This window comes from Pipistrellus kuhlii, unplaced genomic scaffold, assembly GCF_014108245.1.
Source record: "Pipistrellus kuhlii isolate mPipKuh1 unplaced genomic scaffold, mPipKuh1.p scaffold_m20_p_50, whole genome shotgun sequence".
NCBI lineage: Eukaryota > Metazoa > Chordata > Mammalia > Chiroptera > Vespertilionidae > Pipistrellus > Pipistrellus kuhlii.
Window position 1 is genome coordinate 290420 of NW_023425552.1, and position 18094 is coordinate 308513.

The window sequence follows — 18094 nt, forward strand, 5'->3', positions numbered from 1 at the left end:
ATTTTATTGATTTTGTACAGAGAGGAAGGGAGAGAGTTAGAAACTTCGATGAGAGTCATCGATCAGCTGCCTCTTGCACACCCCCTACTGGGGATGTGCCCGCAACCAAGGTCCATGCCCCTGACCGGAATCGAACCCAAGACCCTTCAGTCCCCAAGTCGACGCTCTGTCCACTGAGCCAAACCGGTCCTGGCAGCTTGGGCATCTTGATGGCAGCCCCCCACCCCCTGTGGGGACGCATGGCCAGGCCACCTGCAGGTCACAGGTCCCCCCGCCGCTGCCCACCCACCGCCCAGGGTCCCAGCAAACTCAGCGGGAGCCCGGGAAAGTCTGCCTGTTCTTCTGCAGGTGAACGGGCTGCTGGGTACCAGGTCTCCTGGGAGACGCTGGGAGGTGGGTACCGGAGCGGGTGGATGGGGAGCGTGGGCCTGTCTTGCCCTAGGCTCCTGGTGGCAAAGCTGATCGAAGACCAGGGACACACACACACACACACACACACACACACCCTCACCCTAGCCCGTGTGGCTCAATGGATAGAACATCAGCCTGCAGACTGAAGGGTCCCGGGTTTGATTCCGGTCCAGGGCACATGCCCGGGTTGCAGACTCCATCCCCAGTAGGGGGCGTGCAGGAGGCAGCCCATCCGTGATTCTCTCTCATCATCGATGTTTCTCTCTTTCGCTCTCTCTCCCTTCCTCTCTGAAATCAATAAAAATTTTAAAAGGACGGGGGTAGGGGGTCTCTAAGAAGGGTCCCTCAGCTTCTGCCCACTGGCCCCCCCAGGCCCCGGAAGGCCAGCCCTGCCCTCCCCCCCGGCCACGCACTTGCTGAGACCGTGGATGCAGCCCGCCAGGTCCTTGGTCATGGCTCCGCTCTCCACCGTCTGCACGCACACCTTCTCCAGGGTCTGGGAAAACCTGCAGGGGGGGTGGCGGGGGGTGGAGTAAGACCTTGGCCGGGGCAGCCTCTGGCCCAGACCCTGCCCCCGGGGCCAGCACAGCCCCCTCTCCTGGGCCAGCGGTCGGCAAACTCATTCGTCCACAGAGCCAAACATCCACAGGACAACGGCTGACGTGTCTTTGGAGAGCCACATTTTTTACACTCAAACTTCTTCTCACGTAGACTCGCCCAGGCCGTGGTGTTTTGTGGAAGAGCCACACTCCAGGGGCCAGAGAGCTGCCTGTGGCTCGCGAGCCGCGGTTTGCCGACCTCTGTTCTGGGCTCACCTCATGAGGTCCTGGTTCCCGTCCAGCTTGCCCCGGTGCTCCAGGCCTCGCGTCCAGGCGAAGATGCTGGCAATGGGGTTGGTGCTGGTAGGCCGGCCCTGGGGGCAGGAGGCACGGGAGGGAATTAGGAGCCCAAAGGCCAACAAAGCCATACCAGCAGCTGCGTGTCACTGAGGGATGCCCAGGACCAAACCAGAGATGGTCGGACCTGCATCGCCACCACGTGTCCACCAACCAGATCTGAAATAGCACGGCTGACATGGACACATAAGGAGCTGTTTGACATGGAAATGGGGACTCGGAAGAACTGTTGGCCCAGAAAGGAACTCGCTACAGACTGATTCATCAGCCTCTCAGAGTAACCATAATATGGCTTGTCTCAGTTTCCGTTCTTACAGGGGTCTTTCTTAGATCACATGATCCCACCCATCTAGGGGAAATAATGAACAACATACACTGACGAACAAAAAACTGACCCAGAGACAGAGAAGCAGCGATCCGACTCTCAAACCTCAGAGGGAAGGTAGGGAGGGTGGGGGTCAGGGGGAGAGATCAACCAAAGGACTTGTGTGCATGCCTATGGGCCTGGCCAGTGGCCATGGACAACAGGGGGGCGGGGGCATATGTAGGGAGGGGTTTGGGATGGGAATGGGGGGGATGAGAACAATTATGTGATACTATAATCAATAATTTTTTTTTTTAAAAAAAGGCCAACAAAGGGGGCGACCTGGAGGCAGCTTCCCACACCTAGACCCTCAGGGCCAGGCCCCCCCACTCCCAGCCCATATGGCCACGCTCCCCACACTCACCTTCTGGTGCTCCCGATAGTGGCGCGTGACTGTCCCATGAGCAGCCTCAGCCTCGATGGTCTTCCCGTCGGGGCAGACCAGCACGGAGGTCATCAGGCCCAGCGAGCCGAAGCCTGAGGGGTGGGGAGGGCCTCCGTCTGAGCGTGGGTGCCCCTCCTCGGGTAACCTGGATCCAGCCCACCTGCCTCCTGGCTGTCACTCAACTAAAGGCCCCGCCCACCTGCCTCCTGGCTGTCACTCAACTAAAGACCCCGCCCACCCGCCTTCTGACTGTCACTCAACTAAAGACCCCGCCCACCCGCCTTCTGACTGTCACTCAACTAAAGACCCCGCCCACCCGCCTTCTGGCTGTCACTCAACCGAAGACCCCGCCCACCTACCTTTTGGCTGTCACTCAACTTTAAGACCCTGCCCACTTGCCTTCTGGCTGTCACTCAACCGAAGACCCCGCCCATCAGCCTTCTCACTGTCACTCTCAACTTAAGACCCCGCCCACCTGCCTTCTGGCTGTCACTCAACTTAAGACCCCGCCCACCCTGAGAGGGCAAGGCACTGTTTCCGGTTTCCCACCCCCCACCCCCAGGTCATGGGACTCGAGGGCCCAGCCCAGGACAGAGGGGCCCTCTCAGGAGGCTTAGAGCTGGCCCTTTAGCATAAACAGGTTTTCCATCTCAAACTCCCCCTTCCTGCAAATATTTAGTTTGCTTTGCAAAAGGCGGGATTTGATTTGCAAAAGAGGGAATTGGAAGCGGAACACCTGTGTCTGGGGCCCCGCCTCCAGGTGTCCCACAGCCCGTGGCCCCCGGGGCCCAAGGGCCCACAGAGTTCTGCACCAGGAGGCCCATTGAAGCGGAAGGAAGCCTGCAGACAGCACTTCCCAGCGCCCGCTTTCTCGGCTGCTCTTGCCAGCTCCTGGCAAGCAAGCTCTGTAATGTGTTCCCGAAGCTTCCCACATGCACGTGTGAAGCTTTTCTGATGCCAAGGTCCCCGCGGCACCAAAGTAAGAGCTGTCCAGTCCCAAGGAAGGCAAAGTCCTCTGGGGAAATGCTCTGTCCGGGAGTTTTGCTGCTGGCCCAGGGGGAGGGGTCCTTCTCCATGGTTACCTGGACCTTCCCACGCACCAATTCCCTATCTATGTAGGGGTCCCTGCCACGCCTTTCTCTAGCCTGCGGAGGCTTTTCATCCTCCCAGCCCTGAGGGGAATCGTTCTATCACCACTGAGCTTTGCAAATTGAAGCAGGAGGTCAGGCTGCGAGGAGGGAAAGGCATAAGGCCCCAAAGCTTTGTAAACCCATTGGGGGTTTCTTATGGTTCCTCTCGGCTGGAATGTAGGGCTGAGGGTTTTTTCCATCTTCCCTGATATTCTCCTGTGTCTGAAAGGTTTATGGTGCACGCCCTAGCCGGTGTGGCTCAGTGGATGGAGGGTCGGCCTGCAGACCGAAGGGTCCCGGGTTCAATTCCGGTCAAGGGCACGTAACCATGGTCGCAGGCACCTCTCTGGCCCAGGCCCTGTTCAGGTCTCGTGCAGGAGGCAACCAATCGATATTTCTCTCTGTCTTTGCCTCTCTCTAAAAATCAATGTAAAAATGTCCTCGGGTGAGGATTACATAAACAAATAAAAGGTTTACTGCGCAAAACAAATTCTCTGCAATTTAAAGAGCACCCGCCCTGGCCGGTGTGGCTCAGTGGATAGAGCGTCGGCCTGCGGACTGAAAGGTCCCGGGTTCAATTCCGGTCAAGGGTACATGCCTGGGTTGCGGGCTCAATCCCCAATAGAGGGCATGCAGAAGGCAGCTGATCCATGATTCTCTCTCATCATTGATGTTTCTATCTCTCTCTCCTTCTCCCTCCCTCTCCGAAATCAATAAAAATATTTTTTAAAATGCCAAAACCGGTTTGGCTCAGCGTCGGCCTGAGGACTGAAGGGTCCCGGGTTCGATTCCGGTCAAGGGGCATGTACCTTGGTTGCGGGCACATCCCGAGTCGGGAGGTGTGCAAGAGGCAGCTGATCGATGTTTCTCATCCATGTTTCTAGCTCTCTATCCCTCTCTCTTCCTCTCTGTGAAAAATCAATAAAATATATATTTTTTAAAAAATATTTTTAAAAATAATAATAATACAGAGCACCATTTGGTTTCATTGGAGCCAAACCTAGTTCCTCGGCCCCTCCCTGGACAGGGACCGCCCAGCCCCTGAGAAAACTTTACGTCCCATGTCCACTTTTCTCTTCCACGACAGCCTTAGGAAACCAAATTTGCGATCCTCACTCAGCTCTCAGGGAGCTCCTGCCCCCTGCTGTCCACAGGGGGCATTGCAACCAGCCAGCAACCCCCGGCGCTGCTGCTACCCTACGGGACCACTCCTATCTACCCAAAGGGTCTAAGCGTGACCTCGGCCAGCGAGGCCGAAGGACCCATCCCCACGGGGAGCAGGGGTGCTCCCGGCGTACCCTGGGCCAGGATGTCCGACTGCACGTCTCCATCATAGTTCTTGCAGGCCCACACAAAGCCGCCTGAAGACTTGAGCACCTGAGCCACCATGTCATCAATGAGCCGGTGCTCATACCAGATCTTATTCTTCTCGAACTCGGTCTTATAGTGCCTGGAAGCAGAGGGGCCTGTTGCGGGGGAGGAAGGCGGGGGGTGGGGGTGGGGGAGGCTGACAGATTGGGGATCCCTTCCTGAGCCAAATGCATTATGGGGACGGCACCCTTTTTCCCCGGTAGGGTCAGGGCGGGCGGGGGGACCAGGAGGAGCGAGGGCCGGGGCATGGGAGAAAGGGAGCGGCTGTTACTTCTCATAGATTTCCTGGAAGATGTCCTTGAAGCGCCCGTCGTAGGCCTTCAGGATGGTGTTCTTCGTGCTCATGTACAGCGGCCACTTCTTCTGGATGGCGTACTGGAAGCAGCTGTGCGCGAACCCCGAGATGGACTGCAGGGAGGAAGACGGGTGTCAGGCACGGTCCCTACCCCCCAGGGCCAGGCCCCACCCGGGATGGCACCCCTCCCCTCCACGCAACCCTCTCTTGGAATCTGGGTTCATGCAGCCACCTTCAGCGAGCATCTGTTGTTCCTTTTTTTTTTTTAATATATATTTTTTATTGATTTCAGAACGGAAGGAAGAGGGAGGGAGAGATGGAAACATCAATGATGAGAGAGAATTAATGATCCGATGCCTCTTGCACGCCTCCTCCTGGGGATCGAGCCCACAACCCGGGCATGTGCCCTGTCAGGGAATTGAACCGTGGCCTCCTGGTTCATGGGTTGAGGCTCAACCACTGAGCCACACCAGCTGGACGCATCTGTTGTTTCTGCTTCCTCCCCCTTCTGGGAGGATTCAGTGCCCCCAGCTTTGTGTTGGAAAAGCTACCTCCCGCTCTGCCCATTCGTAGACCCTATGGCTGGGATGGGACCTGTCTCTCGACGCTGGGTGTGTCTGGCTTATCCAATCAGAGCGCCTCCTCTCTCTTGGGGGCCTCTGTGATTGGCTCAGAGGTGGTCACGTGATTTGGGCTAGCACTTTTGGCGGGAACCAGTGGAACTGGCAGAGATAAGCCTGGAGCGGAGAAGCCAGACTAGGAGAGACTCTGGGTGTGTCTGGCTTATCCAATCAGAGTGCCTCCTCTCTCCGGGGGCCTCTGTGATTGGCTCAGAGGCAGTGGTCACGTGATTCGGGCTAGACCTTTGGCGGGAACCGGTGGAGCTGGCAGAGATGAGCCCCCTGGGGAGACTCTGGGTGTTTCTGGCTTATCCAATCAGAGCTTCTCCTCTCTCAGGGGGCCTCCGTGATTGGCTCAGAGGTGATGGTCATGTGACTCGGGCTAGGACTTTGGCGGGAACCAATGGAGCTGGTTCCAGAGATGAGCCCGGAGCAGAGAAGCCAGGCTGGGGGAGAGAGCAGCTCAGGCTCTGTGCCCACCTCACCTCGTCGGTGTTGTACATGCCCATGCCCACGCCGCCAGCGGGGAAGTTGAACACCTCCCACTCCTTGGCACCGCTGCCATCCTTCGGCGTGAACACCATCTTGAAGGTGCCGGCCCGGTCAGCCACGAAGTCCGTGGCCTTGTACTGCAGAGGCGAGAGGGTGGCTCAGGCTGTGGCTCCAGATTGGGGGGTTCGGGGGGGGGGGTGTCCAGGCCAGCAGAGCCCCAACTCCCGCCTCGGCCCACCTGGTCGCCATGGGCGTGCCTGCCGATGGTGATGGGCATGGTCCAGCCGGGGACCAGGCGGGGGATGTTCTTGCAGATGATGGGCTCCCGGAAGACGGTGCCCCCGAGGATGTTCCGGATGGTTCCGTTGGGGCTCTTCCACATCTTCTTCAGCTTGAACTCTGGGGGAGCAGAGAGGAAGTGGCCCCACCACAGCCCTCCCACTTTCCAGCCGGAATCTGGAACCCGAGCAAGAGTGCAGCCAGGGGAGGGGCCTACAGATGGTTCCGGGGGAGAGTCTAGAGCCGTGGTTCTCAGCCTTTCTGATGCCGCGACCCTTGACACCCCCCCCCAACCATAAAATTATTTTCGTTGCTACTTCATAACAGTAATTTTGCTACTGTTTTTTTTTTAAATATATTTTATTGATTTTTTACAGAGAGGAGGAGAGAGGGAGAGCTAGAAACGTCGATGAGAGAGAAACATCGACCAGCTGCCTCTTGCACACCCCCCACCGGGGATGTGCCCGCAACCAAGCTACATGCCCTTGACCGGAATCGAACCCGGGACCTTTCAGTCCGCAGACCGACGCTCTACCACTGAGCCAAACCGGTTTCGGCTGTAATTTTGCCACTGTTAATGAAAACCGAAGCCAGCCCCTTCACTGCCCCTCCCCGGCCCCATCTACAGGGACCCTGCCCCCAGGCAGCCCCAGGGAGACTGGGTGTGTCTGGCTAATCCAATCAGAGCGCCTCCTCTCTCTTGGGGCCTCTGTGATTGGGTCAGAGGTGGTCACGTGCCCCCATACCTTCCACCCGGGCCTCATCGGGAGTGATGGTGGCGCACTTGACAGCCACGCTGTACTTCTGGGTGGCCAACGCCGAGTCGATGGTGACCTGGTCGTCGGTCTTGTCACGGTTGGGGAGCCCCAGGTCGAAATACTTGAGCTGGACGTCCACGTGGGGCAGGATGAGCTAGAGAGAGAGGCCAGGACAAGGTGTCGGCCCAGAGACGATGGCTCGGGGGCATGTGCAGGCGGCCAGGGACACTCTCAGTCAGGGCAGAGATGAGGGCGGGCCAGCAGAGGGAGGGGAGAGTCAGCCACCCCTGGGCGGAGCCTGGGCAAAGCGGGCTGGAGGCAGGGCCTCAGGGGGCTCATCCCCTAGCATGGACCATAGGCCCCTGCCGTGGCCCATGCACTCAGCCGAACCCCAAACTCCAAGGGCATCGCTATTCTCTAAGCCAGGGCTGGGGCCCGGCCGGTGTGGCTCAGTGGTCGAGCATTGACCTATGAACCTGGAGGTCACAGTTCGACTACAGTTCAAGGGCACATGCCCAGGTTGCCGGCTCCATCCCCAGTAGGGGGCGTGCAGGAGGCAGCCGATCCATGATTCTCTCTCATCATGGATGTTTCTTTTCTTATTTTATTTAATATTTTATTGATTTTTTTTTTACAGAGAGGAAGGGAGAGGGATAGAGAGCTAGAAACATCAATGAGAAAGAAACATCGATCAGCTGCCTCCTGCACACCCCCCACTGGGGATGTGCCCGCAACCAAGGTACATGCCCTTGACCGGAATCGAACCCGGGACCTTTCAGTCCGCAGACGGACACTCTCTCCACTGAGCCAAACCGGTTTTGGCCTCTCTCTTTGATGTTTCTATCTCTCTCTTCCTCTCTGAAATCCAATAAAGAAATATATTTTTAAAATAATAATAAAAATTAAACAATAAAAGGTGACTCTAGGCACAGCAGCACCCACACCAGCCCTGCGCTCCTTCAACCCTGGAGGCAGCTCATCGGGACAGAGGGGGTGAGGTAGACGGGATATAGGGGCAGCCCCAAATCTGCACACAGATTGAGACACGACGGCTTCGGCGCCCGGGGGAGGCCCAGGCCGCTGCCAGACGCATGAGGGGTCTGGACACAGCGGAAGGATGTGCGGGAGGAGGGACACAGGACTGTGGCCACCCACTGGGGGACAGGGGCACGTGGTGATGGGGGGGGGGGGCCTGGAGCGAGGTGGGGGGACCTGTGCTGGGGTGGAGCACTGAGCCCGGCCAGCCACCCCGGGGAGAGCCACCTTGTCCTTGATGAACTGCCAGATGATACGGGTCATCTCGTCGCCGTCCATCTCCACCACCGGCTTGGCCACCTTGATCCTCTTGTCGGCATCTAGAGCGGGGCACAGACACTGCATGAGGCCCCTGCGGAGGAGGGGAGGGAGCCCCCGCCCCCAAGGGGACAGCAGTGGTCAGCCAGGCCTAGCTGCCCGGCCATCACACCCAGGAACAGCTCTCGGGCAGCTTGGGGACCTGAACCCGCCACTGAGCACGGCTGGCCAGCCTGGCCAGTGAAGTCTCCTCCCTCAGGGATCTGAAGGCAGAGACGCAGAGCCGGCTGGGGCCGCCCCGTCCAGCAGCCCGTCGGGAGAGGCTGTCCGGGGTCTGCTGCCACCCGGTTGCCCAGGGCGACCAGGATCCCCTCTAGTGCAATCCACGCAGTTCTGCAAGCTACCCTGTGACCTTTTTAAATATATGTATTTTTATTGATTTTTTACAGAGAGGAAGGGAGAGGGAGAGAGAGTTAGAAACATCGATGAGAGAGAAACATCCATCAGCTGCCTCCTGCACACCCCCCACCTGGGGATGTGCCTGCAACCAAGGTAAATGCCCTTGACCGGAATCGAACCCGAGACCCTTTGGTCTGCAGTCCCGACGCTCTATCCACTGAGCCACACCGGCTAGGGCGTCCTTCTAATAACACACTCTCACACTCGGCCTGTCACTCACCCGCCTGTTGCTTGCAACCTGAGAACCTGACCAGCTTGCAAGGAGGAGGGATTGCATTAACACCTCCTCCGGGCCAGACCGTGTCTCCCCCCCCCCCCCACTGACGTGATCCCACTCCCTCCTCCCCAGAGGGTATCATCACTTCCAACTTTAAAAGTGGGGGGGCTGAGGCTCCCGGCTTCCGGTTTGGAAACAGGGGGATTCACACCTTGCAGGAGTGAGGGCACCTGGGAAGGGAAGTCAGGCTCAGGTCGGCCAGTTCCGCCAGAGAGGCATCGCCAGACAGGACGAGGGGAAGGGAGATGGGGAAACGGAAGTCAGGGAAGCTCTTCAAGGAAACTCTGACTCGAGGGAAAAAACCAACAGTCTGGGAAGGGCATTGCAAGGAAAATGCAAGAAAATGGCCCAGTCCTCAGCTGGTGCGGCTCCGTGGATAGAGCGTCGGCCTGCGGACTGAAGGGTCCCCGGGTTCGATTCCGGTCAAGGGCACATGCCCGGGTTGCAGGCTCGATCCCCAGTGTGGGACGTGCAGGAGGCAGCCGATCAATGATTCCCTGTCATCATGGTGTTTCTAGCTCTCTCTCCCTCTCCCTTCCTCTCTGAAATCAATAAAGAAATATATTTAAATATTTTTAAGTATAAAAAAAAAAATTAGAATCACCATGTGGCCCGCCAGTCCTATTTCTGGATATATAGCTGGAAGAATCGAAAGCAGGGTCTTGCACACCCATACTCATAGCAGCATTACGCACAATCGTCAAGAGTGGGGAGCGACGGGTGAACGAGCAAACCAAAGGTGGCATGGACCTTCAGGAGAAGAACAGGCCCGGCTGGTGTGGCTCAGTGGTTGACTGTCGACCTATGAACCAGGAGGTCACGGTTCATTGGATTCCTGGTCAGGGCCACATGCCCAGGTTTCGGGCTCCATCCCCAGTAGGGGGCGTGCAGGAGGCAGCCGCTTAGTGATTCTCACTCATCGATGTTTCTCTCTCTCTCCCTCTCCCTTCCTCTCTAAAGTCAATAAAAACATTTTTTAAAAAAAATAAAGGAGAACAGGACTCCGAAGCTAATCCAGGAGAGTTGAGAAAAACTTTCCTCCTCAGGTTGAACAATGTTCATGATCCCAAGTTTTTCAGACGGACCTCCTCACCACCCCTTAACCATGGATGTACCTGTTTTCTCACTAAAAAGGGTTAGTGACCCGGGACCCACCCCAACCGCTTTTGCCCGTATTTTCCGGCGTATAAGACGACCCTCTAATTTTTACAGTTAAAACATAGGTTTAGGCCTATATTCGCTGTATAAGACTACCCCCCACTTCAAAGAAAAGACTTACTTTGCCGTCAAGATCTGCAGGTAATTTTTGTGCAATTTTGGTCTTTTGGCCCCGATTTTCGGTTGACTTTTTTTTTTCGTTTCAAAAGTCGTCTTATACGCCGGAAAATACGGTACTTGTTCTTTTGTTACAAATTGCACAAAGGCAAGTTCACTTTGTACCTCTTACCATGTGGTATAACTTATATGACAATATTGCAGCCCTGGCCAGGTAGCTCAGTTAAAGTGTCAACCAGATTTCGGATTCAACCCTCAGTCAGGGCACATACAAGAATCTACCAATGAATGCGTCAATAAGTGGAACAACAAATCGATGTTCCTTTCTCTCTTAAAAAAACAACAAAAAACGTGGCCACATTTCCCAAACACTCTTTGAATCCAGCTGTGTTTAACATTTTTGAGAAGCAACACCTGTGATAAATTAGAAGTAGTATTAAATATGTAAGGATTTACTAACTAAGCTTTTTACAATGCCTGTACCTTACTCAGTATTAAATATATAAGGATTTAATAACTAAGCTTTTTACAATGCCTGTACCTTACTCAGAAGGTCAATAAGCTTCAACATGATATATATATATATATTTTTTTAATATATTTTATTGATTTTGTACAAAGAGGAAGGGAGAGAGATAGAGTCAGAAACATCGATGAGAGAGAGTCATCGACCAGCTGCCTCTTACACACCCCCCACTGGGGATATGCCCGCAACTAAGGTACATGCCCTTGACCGGAATCGAACCTGGGACCCTTTAGTCTCCAAGCCGACGCTCTATCCATTGAGCCAAACCGGTTTCGGCAACATGATATATATTTTTTAAAAATATTTTTTATTGATTTTTTACAGAGAGGAAGGGAGAGGGATAGAGAGCTAGAAACATCAATGAGAGAGAAACATCAATCAGCTGCCCCCTGCATACCCACTACTGAATATGTGCCCGCAGCCAATGTACATGCCCTTGACCGGAATCGAACCTGGGACCCTTCAGTCTGCAGGCCGACGCTCTATCCACTGAGCCAAACCGGCTTCGGCTCAACATGATATTTTTAAGGTGGAACATACGTGCAATAGAATACTATTCAGCCTTGAAAAGGAAGACGATTCTGTCACACGCACCACAACACACAGGTGAACCTTAAGGACATGACGCTAAGTGAAACAAGCTAGCCACAGAAAGCCAGATTCACCTCACAGGAGGCGCCTAAAGAAATCAGTCACAGAAACAGAAAGTAGAATGCTGGTTGCCAGGGGCTGGGGTGAGAGGAATGGGGAATTATTGTTTAACGGGTATAAAGTTTTAGTTTTACAAGATGAAAAAGCTTTGGATATTGGTTGTACAATAACAAACACGACTGAACACGATTGAACTGCAGACTTAAAAATGGGTAACATGGAAATTTTTGTTATGCATTTGTACAATCTATATATACACTGAGTGGCCAGATGATGATGATGTCTGAGCGCATAATAACCTGGCCACTCAGTGGATATCCTATAGAATAAAAGGCTAATATGCAAATTGTCCCCTCGACCAGGAGTTCGACCAGCAGGCAGGTCGGCCGACCACCCATGTCCCCTCCCCCTGGCCAGGCTGGCTGGACCCCGCCCATGCACAAATTCATGCACCAGGCCTCAAATAAATATAAATATATATATATATATATATATATATATATATATATATACACACATACACACACACATATATATATATACATATATATACATACACATATACATATACATATATATATATACATATATAGACATATATGTAAACAGAGTGGCCAGATTATTATGTGTTCAGAGATCATAATTATCTGGCCACTCAGTGTATATAGAACACCAAGCAAGGATTTATTTTTAGTCTATTTTTATTGATGTCAGAGAGGAAGAGAGAGGGGGAGAGAGAAACATCAACGATGAGAATCATGGATCGGCTGCCTCCCGCACGCCCCCTGCTGGGGATCGAGTTGTAATGCAGGCATGTGCCCTGATCAAGAATTGAATCTGCGACCTCTTGGTTCATGGTTGACGCTCAACTGCTGACCCACAGCCGTCGGGCCCAAGTTAAGGATTCCAAACCCACCCCCAGTTTTCAAGATCTGCCTGCTGCTGCAAGCTCAGGGCTCAAGGTCCCCGGTATGACAGCCACCCCCGAGACAACTGCCTCTACTACCCGTACTTGGCCAGCCTGGCCAGCAGAACAAGGAGCCCCAGTTCCCGGAGCAGTTTTGGAAGACATTCTAGTATTTTCCTCCCTTTCTCTCACACCCGCAGTCCAACCATCAAAAGGCCCTACAGGCTCTTCCTTCAAAATACACCCAGAATCCAACTACTTCTCACCTCCCCCAGAGCCACCGCGCAGCTCCCAGCCACCATCCTCTCTTGCCAGGTTATACCTCCTACCAGCTCCCTGAGTGCTAAAATGCAAAGCAGGACCCCTGGCTGGTGTGGCTCAGTGGCTAGAGTGTCGGCCTGCAGACTGGAGCGTCCCCAGGTTCGATTCCAGTCAAGGGCACATGCCCGGGTTGTGGGCTCGATCCCCAGGAGGGGGTATCTAGGAGGGAGCCCATCCATGATTCCCTCGCATCATTGATGTTTCTGTCTCTCACCCTCTCCCTTCCTTTCTGAAATCAATTTGATTTTTTTAAAAATATATTTTATTGATTTTTGTACAGAGAGGAAGGGAGAGAGAGAGTTAGAAACATCAATGAGAGAGAGTCATCGATCAGCTGCCTCTTGCACATCCCCAGTAGGGGATGTGCCCGCAACCAAGGTACTTGCCCTTGACCGGAATCGAACCCGGGACCATTCAGTCCCCAAGCCGACGCTCTATCCATTGAGCCAAACCGGTCCCGGCAATTTGATTTTTTTTTTTTTTTTTTAAAGCAAAGCAGGTCATGACACTCCTCTCAAAACCCTGCAAAGCCTCTCCTTTCAGTCAGAGTAAAGGCCGAGGTCCTCCAAAATGGCCAGCAAGCCCCTCCTAGCCCCCTCACCTGGCCCTTCTGCCGCTCCCCATCATGGACTCTGAGCCACCCCCGTGCACAGTCGCCTTCCTCGCTGCTTCTCCCACAGGCAATGGTATACAACAGGGGTGGGCAAACTCACTAGTCCACAGAGCCAAATATCCACAGCACAATGATTGGCATTTCTTCAGAGAGCCACATTTTTTAAACTTAAACTTCTTCTGACGCCACTTCTTCAACACAGACTCGCCCAGGCCGTGGTGTTTTGTGGAAGAGCCACACTCCAGAGGCCAAAGAGCCGCAGGTGGCTCGCGAGGTGCGGTTTGCCGACTGCGGGTCTAGAACTCCATCCACGGAGACCTTGACCCCTGCAGTTCACTCTTCCTTAGATAACGAAATCGCCCTTCCTTCTACCCAAACTTTCTCACACACACACCTTCCTTGCGTACTTGTTCTCCTGTTAGCATGTCACGGTAGTCGGTGTCTATCTTGTTTACTACCTGTCTCCACGTTAGAAGTGAAGCTCCATGGCCCTAACTGGTCTGGTTCAGTGGATAGAGCATCAGCCTGCGGACTGAAGGGTCCCGGGTTCGATTCCAGTCAAGGGCATGTGCCTTGGTTGCGGGCTCATCCCCAGTGTGTGTGTGGGGGGGGGGGGGTGCAGAAGGCAGCTGATCGATGTCTCTCTCTCATGGATGTTTCTAAATCTCTGTCCCTCTCCTTTCCTCTCTGTAAAAACATTAATAAAATATATTTTAAAAGAAAAAAAGATCTTATAACCTAATTTATTTATTTTTAAATATTTTTATTTATTTTTTACAGAGAGGAAGGGAGAGAGAGAGAGAGAGAGAGAGCGAGAGCGAGCTAGAAGCGTCGATGAGAGAGAAACATCGACCAGCTGCCTCCTGCACACCCCCTACTGGGGATGTGCCCGCAACCAAGGTACATGCCCTTGACAGGAATCGAACCCGGGACCCTTCAGTCCCCAAGCCGACGCTCTATCCATTGAGCCAAACCTGTCTTGGCCTAATTTATTTTTTTTAATATGAGCCACAGGATCTGAAGGCCTGTGAGTTGCCAAACTAGAAAGAGACACGTGCGGGAATCTGCCAGCTATAGCGCCAGGCTGCCTAAGCCCCACCCCCTTTCCTGCATCAGGCAGCAAAGACTCAGGGTGTTTTAGCCCAAAAATACTCTTTCTGTGTCATCGAGGGAATGCCAACTATGCTGTCTCTGCCAGCGTTGCCAGGTGCCGAGCTAGCGGAGGTCAGAATCGTATACGCTCACGTCCAACTCAAATACCAGGCATTCTTCCATGAAGAACCCACTTCCGGAAGGACCTGCTCTTTTGATGTGTTACCAGAATTCAGGCCTCTGAGGCGCTTTGTTTGCTTGTTTGCGTGTGGAGGGGGTGGGGTACTTTTTAAAAAATATGTATTGTATTGATTTTTTAAGTTGATTTTTAATATATTTTATTGATTTTTTTTTTTACAGAGAGGAAGGGAGAGAAATAGAGAGTTAGAAACATCGATGAGAGAGAAGCATTGATCAGCCGCCTCCTGCACACCCCCCCACTGGGGATGTGCCAGCAACCAAGGTACATGGCCTTGCCCGGAATCGAACCTGGGACCCTCGAGTCCACAGGCTGACGCTCTATCCATGAGCCAAACCGGTTAGGGCAAGTGTTGATTTTTTAGAAAGAGAGGAAGAGAGAAACATCGATGTGAGAGTGAAACATCAACTGGCACGCCCCCTACTGGCAATGGAGCCTGAAACCCCTGCCTGATGGGGAATCAAACCCAAACCTTTCGGTGACCAGATGATGCCCAACCAACTGAACCACACTGGCCAGGCTTTTCCATTTCCTTTCTTTTTAAAAAGTAAGTAATAATAATAATAATAAAATAAATAAATAAATAAAAAATTGTCATCAATGCAACATAAAAAGGAGAATTAGGGTCGGTATATAACTTGCACCATCTTTTGCTGAAGGTAGTGCCTATGGGAAACTTGGTTTGGGGGTACCATGGGATTGGGGGGCTGGCCCTTTATAAACAAATCCCAGACGTTCAAAAGCAGAAATGCCCCTTTTCTCCTTGGCAAGTGGGGGGGGGGGGGCGGGTGTGCTGGGGCCCCAACCCTAGCCAGCTGCTCCCACATCGGGTTAAAGATTACCTACCCTGGCAGTGCAGCCAGGCTGCCTGGGCCCCACCCCCTCTTCCTCACTCTCCTGGCTCACCCCAAGGGGCTCCCAGCCCAGGGAAGGATAGGGGATTCCGTGACCACAGGCATCAGACAGGGCCAAGGGGCCCCACATTGTTCCCTGCCCTTTGTGTAGCGGGCGATGGAGAGAGAGCCAGGGTTGCAGGCAGGCAATGCCCACATACCAGCAGGGGCAGCCTACGTGGATCATGGAGGTTTGGGCTGCGTCCAGCTTCCCATCCGGGAGCTAATGGTACCACATTAGCTGTGAACAAAGTCTCCGCATGGCATGCATGAGCCAGGCAGGGCCAGTCCGCGAGAAAAGGCAGCAAGGACAGGGCCTCAAGTGCAGCGACAAGGAGAAAGGGGGGGAGTCCAAACAAAGGGGGAAATGAAAAAAAAAAGAAAAAAAAAAGCACGCTTCTACAGCTGTCGCATAAAAAAGGCTCCAAAAATAGCTGACGAGGGCCTGGCAGCCAGGAGGGGTGACAGCGCCACTTGGCTGGAAAGGAACGGGAAGTGCATGCCTCCTCCCTCTCCCGCCTTTGTCTGAGCAGAAGCAGCTCGCAGGGTGCACCAGCCCCCCCATTCGGTTGCTCGTCTCCAGCCAGCGCGCGGGGATCCCCTCCTGGTCCGGGATCCACGCCCCCAGCACCTCCATATATAGTTATATCGGGTGCAAGAGGCAGCCCCGAGCTCTCCCCCCAACCCCCAAACCCCCGCGCGCAGGGCCGCAGGACTGGCATCGCCCGGGTCACCAGTTGCCACCGTCCTTCAAGTCGCCACCGCTGCGCCTGGTGCGACCTGGGAACTCGGGGCAGGGGGCGCCCGGAAGTGAGGCCACCCCCACCCCCCCTCCCGCCCCGCCGGGCCCCGCTCTTTGTGTGCCCAAACCCGTGATCCCCGGCCTGCGAGCCGCCGGATCGCGCTCCCCAGGCCCCCGCCCGGAGGCCGCCACGTCGCGGAGCCCGAAGCGCGCCCGCCCCGACCCGACCCGACTCGACTCGACACCCTCTGGCAACTCACAGTGGCGCCGCGGCTGCTCCTGCAAGTTGTTGGGGCCCGTCAGGGCAGCCGGAGCCCATGCCGACCCGGAGCCCGACGCCCTGCCGAGCGATCGCACGACCCGCAGGTAGCCAGCCATGCCGAGCAGAGGAAAACCAACCCCGCAGGCGGAGGAGATCCGAGCGCCGGCCGCTGCGCTGCTCCGCTGCCTGGCGGCGGGCTGCCCCGACCTGGGCTCCCCGCGCGCGGGCACGGTGGGGGCGGGGCTGCCGGAGGCGCCGTCCCATTGGTCGGCGCCGGGAAAGAGGCGTGGCCTGCCGGAGGGACACGCCCCCTTACGCAGGGGGGCGCTGCACAGGCGTCGCGGGAAGCCCAGTTGGACCCGCGCCAGAGGCGGGAGAGGCCGCTCCGGGTGCGCGCGGGGGTCGGCGCTGGAGGGGTCGCTGAGGAGGCGCCCCTCTCTCCGGGTCTCCTCGATTGAAATCGGGGTGTCCACTGCCGGCACAGCTTAAGTCCCCCCCCAAAAAAAGGCAAATCTGAGGTAACACCTGCGTCCTTCGCGCTCGCTGCGCTGAGGCGCGCTCACCCCGCGCGCGCGCGCGGCGTGGGCACCTCAGGCCTGACCCTCGGGGTCGCGCTCGGCTCCTGGTCCCCCCAACACGGGCGGTGCGGACGGACAGGAGCACCCCGACTGCGTCTCAGCCGAAGGTCCAGCTGCCGGGGGAGTCCTCGAGGCCGCAGGCCTGTCCTCAAGGGCACCCCGCCGCTCCCCGGGGGGCGCCCCGCCGCGGCCCGCGCTGAGTAAATTCGAGTGCACCCAGGTAAACGGCCCCATTTTTGCCTGTTTTCATAGAAAGAAAAACCATACGGGTTTGGTTCTGTCAAAAGAAAAAAACGAAAACACAAGGTTCCCCACCCTCTTTTTACTGCCCGCCCCTCCCCCCTCCTTTCTCCCCTTTCCCTCTCCTGCACCCCTTCACTCCTCCTCCCTTCTTCTCTCTTTATACCCATTTTCTTTTCTTTTTTAATTAATATATTTAATTATTATTATTATTTTTTTTACAGAGAGTAAGGGAGAGGAATAGAGAGCCAGAAACATCGATTAGCTGCCTCCTGCACACCCCTCTACTGAGGATATGCCCGCAACCAAGGTCCATGCCCGTGACCAGAATCGAACCCGGGACCCTTCAGTCCGCAGGCCGGCGCTCTACCCACTGAGCCACACCGGTTCCGGCTCACCCATTTTCTTGAACTGAGACACCAACAGGACTTGGGGTTTTATGTAGAAAAAAAAAAAAAAATCTAACCCTCAAAACTCCCCCCCCCTTTCCAGTCACAATTCACTCCAAATGCACTCAGCCTCTCTGCTCTCTGTTCCCCGCTTGCTTCCCAGTGACACTGCCAGATGGAGCCGGGCCAGGAGAGCGACCTTGAATTTCTGACTTCACCACTTCCTTCTCCCGGCCCCAGCCAGGCAGAGTTAATGACGCTCTGGCCCTGAGGTCCGCAGACTGAGCGAGCCCCCAGACAGGCTGCTTTGGGGCCCCCCCAAAGTCCGAGGCGTCGGTCAAATGCCTGTTCTTGGGCCAGCATGTCCCAGAATGAC

The 18094-nt window shown here is 55.1% G+C and overlaps 1 protein-coding gene across 2 annotated transcripts in view; it reads right to left on the reverse strand.

Annotated features, from left to right (window-relative positions):
- Positions 1 to 16724, reverse strand: part of IDH2 (isocitrate dehydrogenase (NADP(+)) 2) — a 40891-nt gene extending 24167 nt beyond the window's left edge. For both annotated transcript variants that reach the window (XM_045573489.1, XM_036415612.2), the window contains exons 1-10: positions 16510 to 16724; positions 8265 to 8356; positions 6990 to 7155; positions 6203 to 6363; positions 5958 to 6101; positions 4829 to 4965; positions 4485 to 4636; positions 2036 to 2148; positions 1227 to 1324; positions 825 to 917 (exon numbers count right to left, since the gene is read on the reverse strand). In XM_045573489.1, the coding sequence (XP_045429445.1) occupies positions 825 to 917; positions 1227 to 1324; positions 2036 to 2148; positions 4485 to 4636; positions 4829 to 4965; positions 5958 to 6101; positions 6203 to 6363; positions 6990 to 7155; positions 8265 to 8356; positions 16510 to 16627 (1274 nt within the window). In that variant the 5' untranslated portion in view covers positions 16628 to 16724. The remainder of the gene's footprint in view (positions 1 to 824; positions 918 to 1226; positions 1325 to 2035; positions 2149 to 4484; positions 4637 to 4828; positions 4966 to 5957; positions 6102 to 6202; positions 6364 to 6989; positions 7156 to 8264; positions 8357 to 16509) is intronic.
- Between the last annotated feature and the right edge of the window lie 1370 nt (positions 16725 to 18094).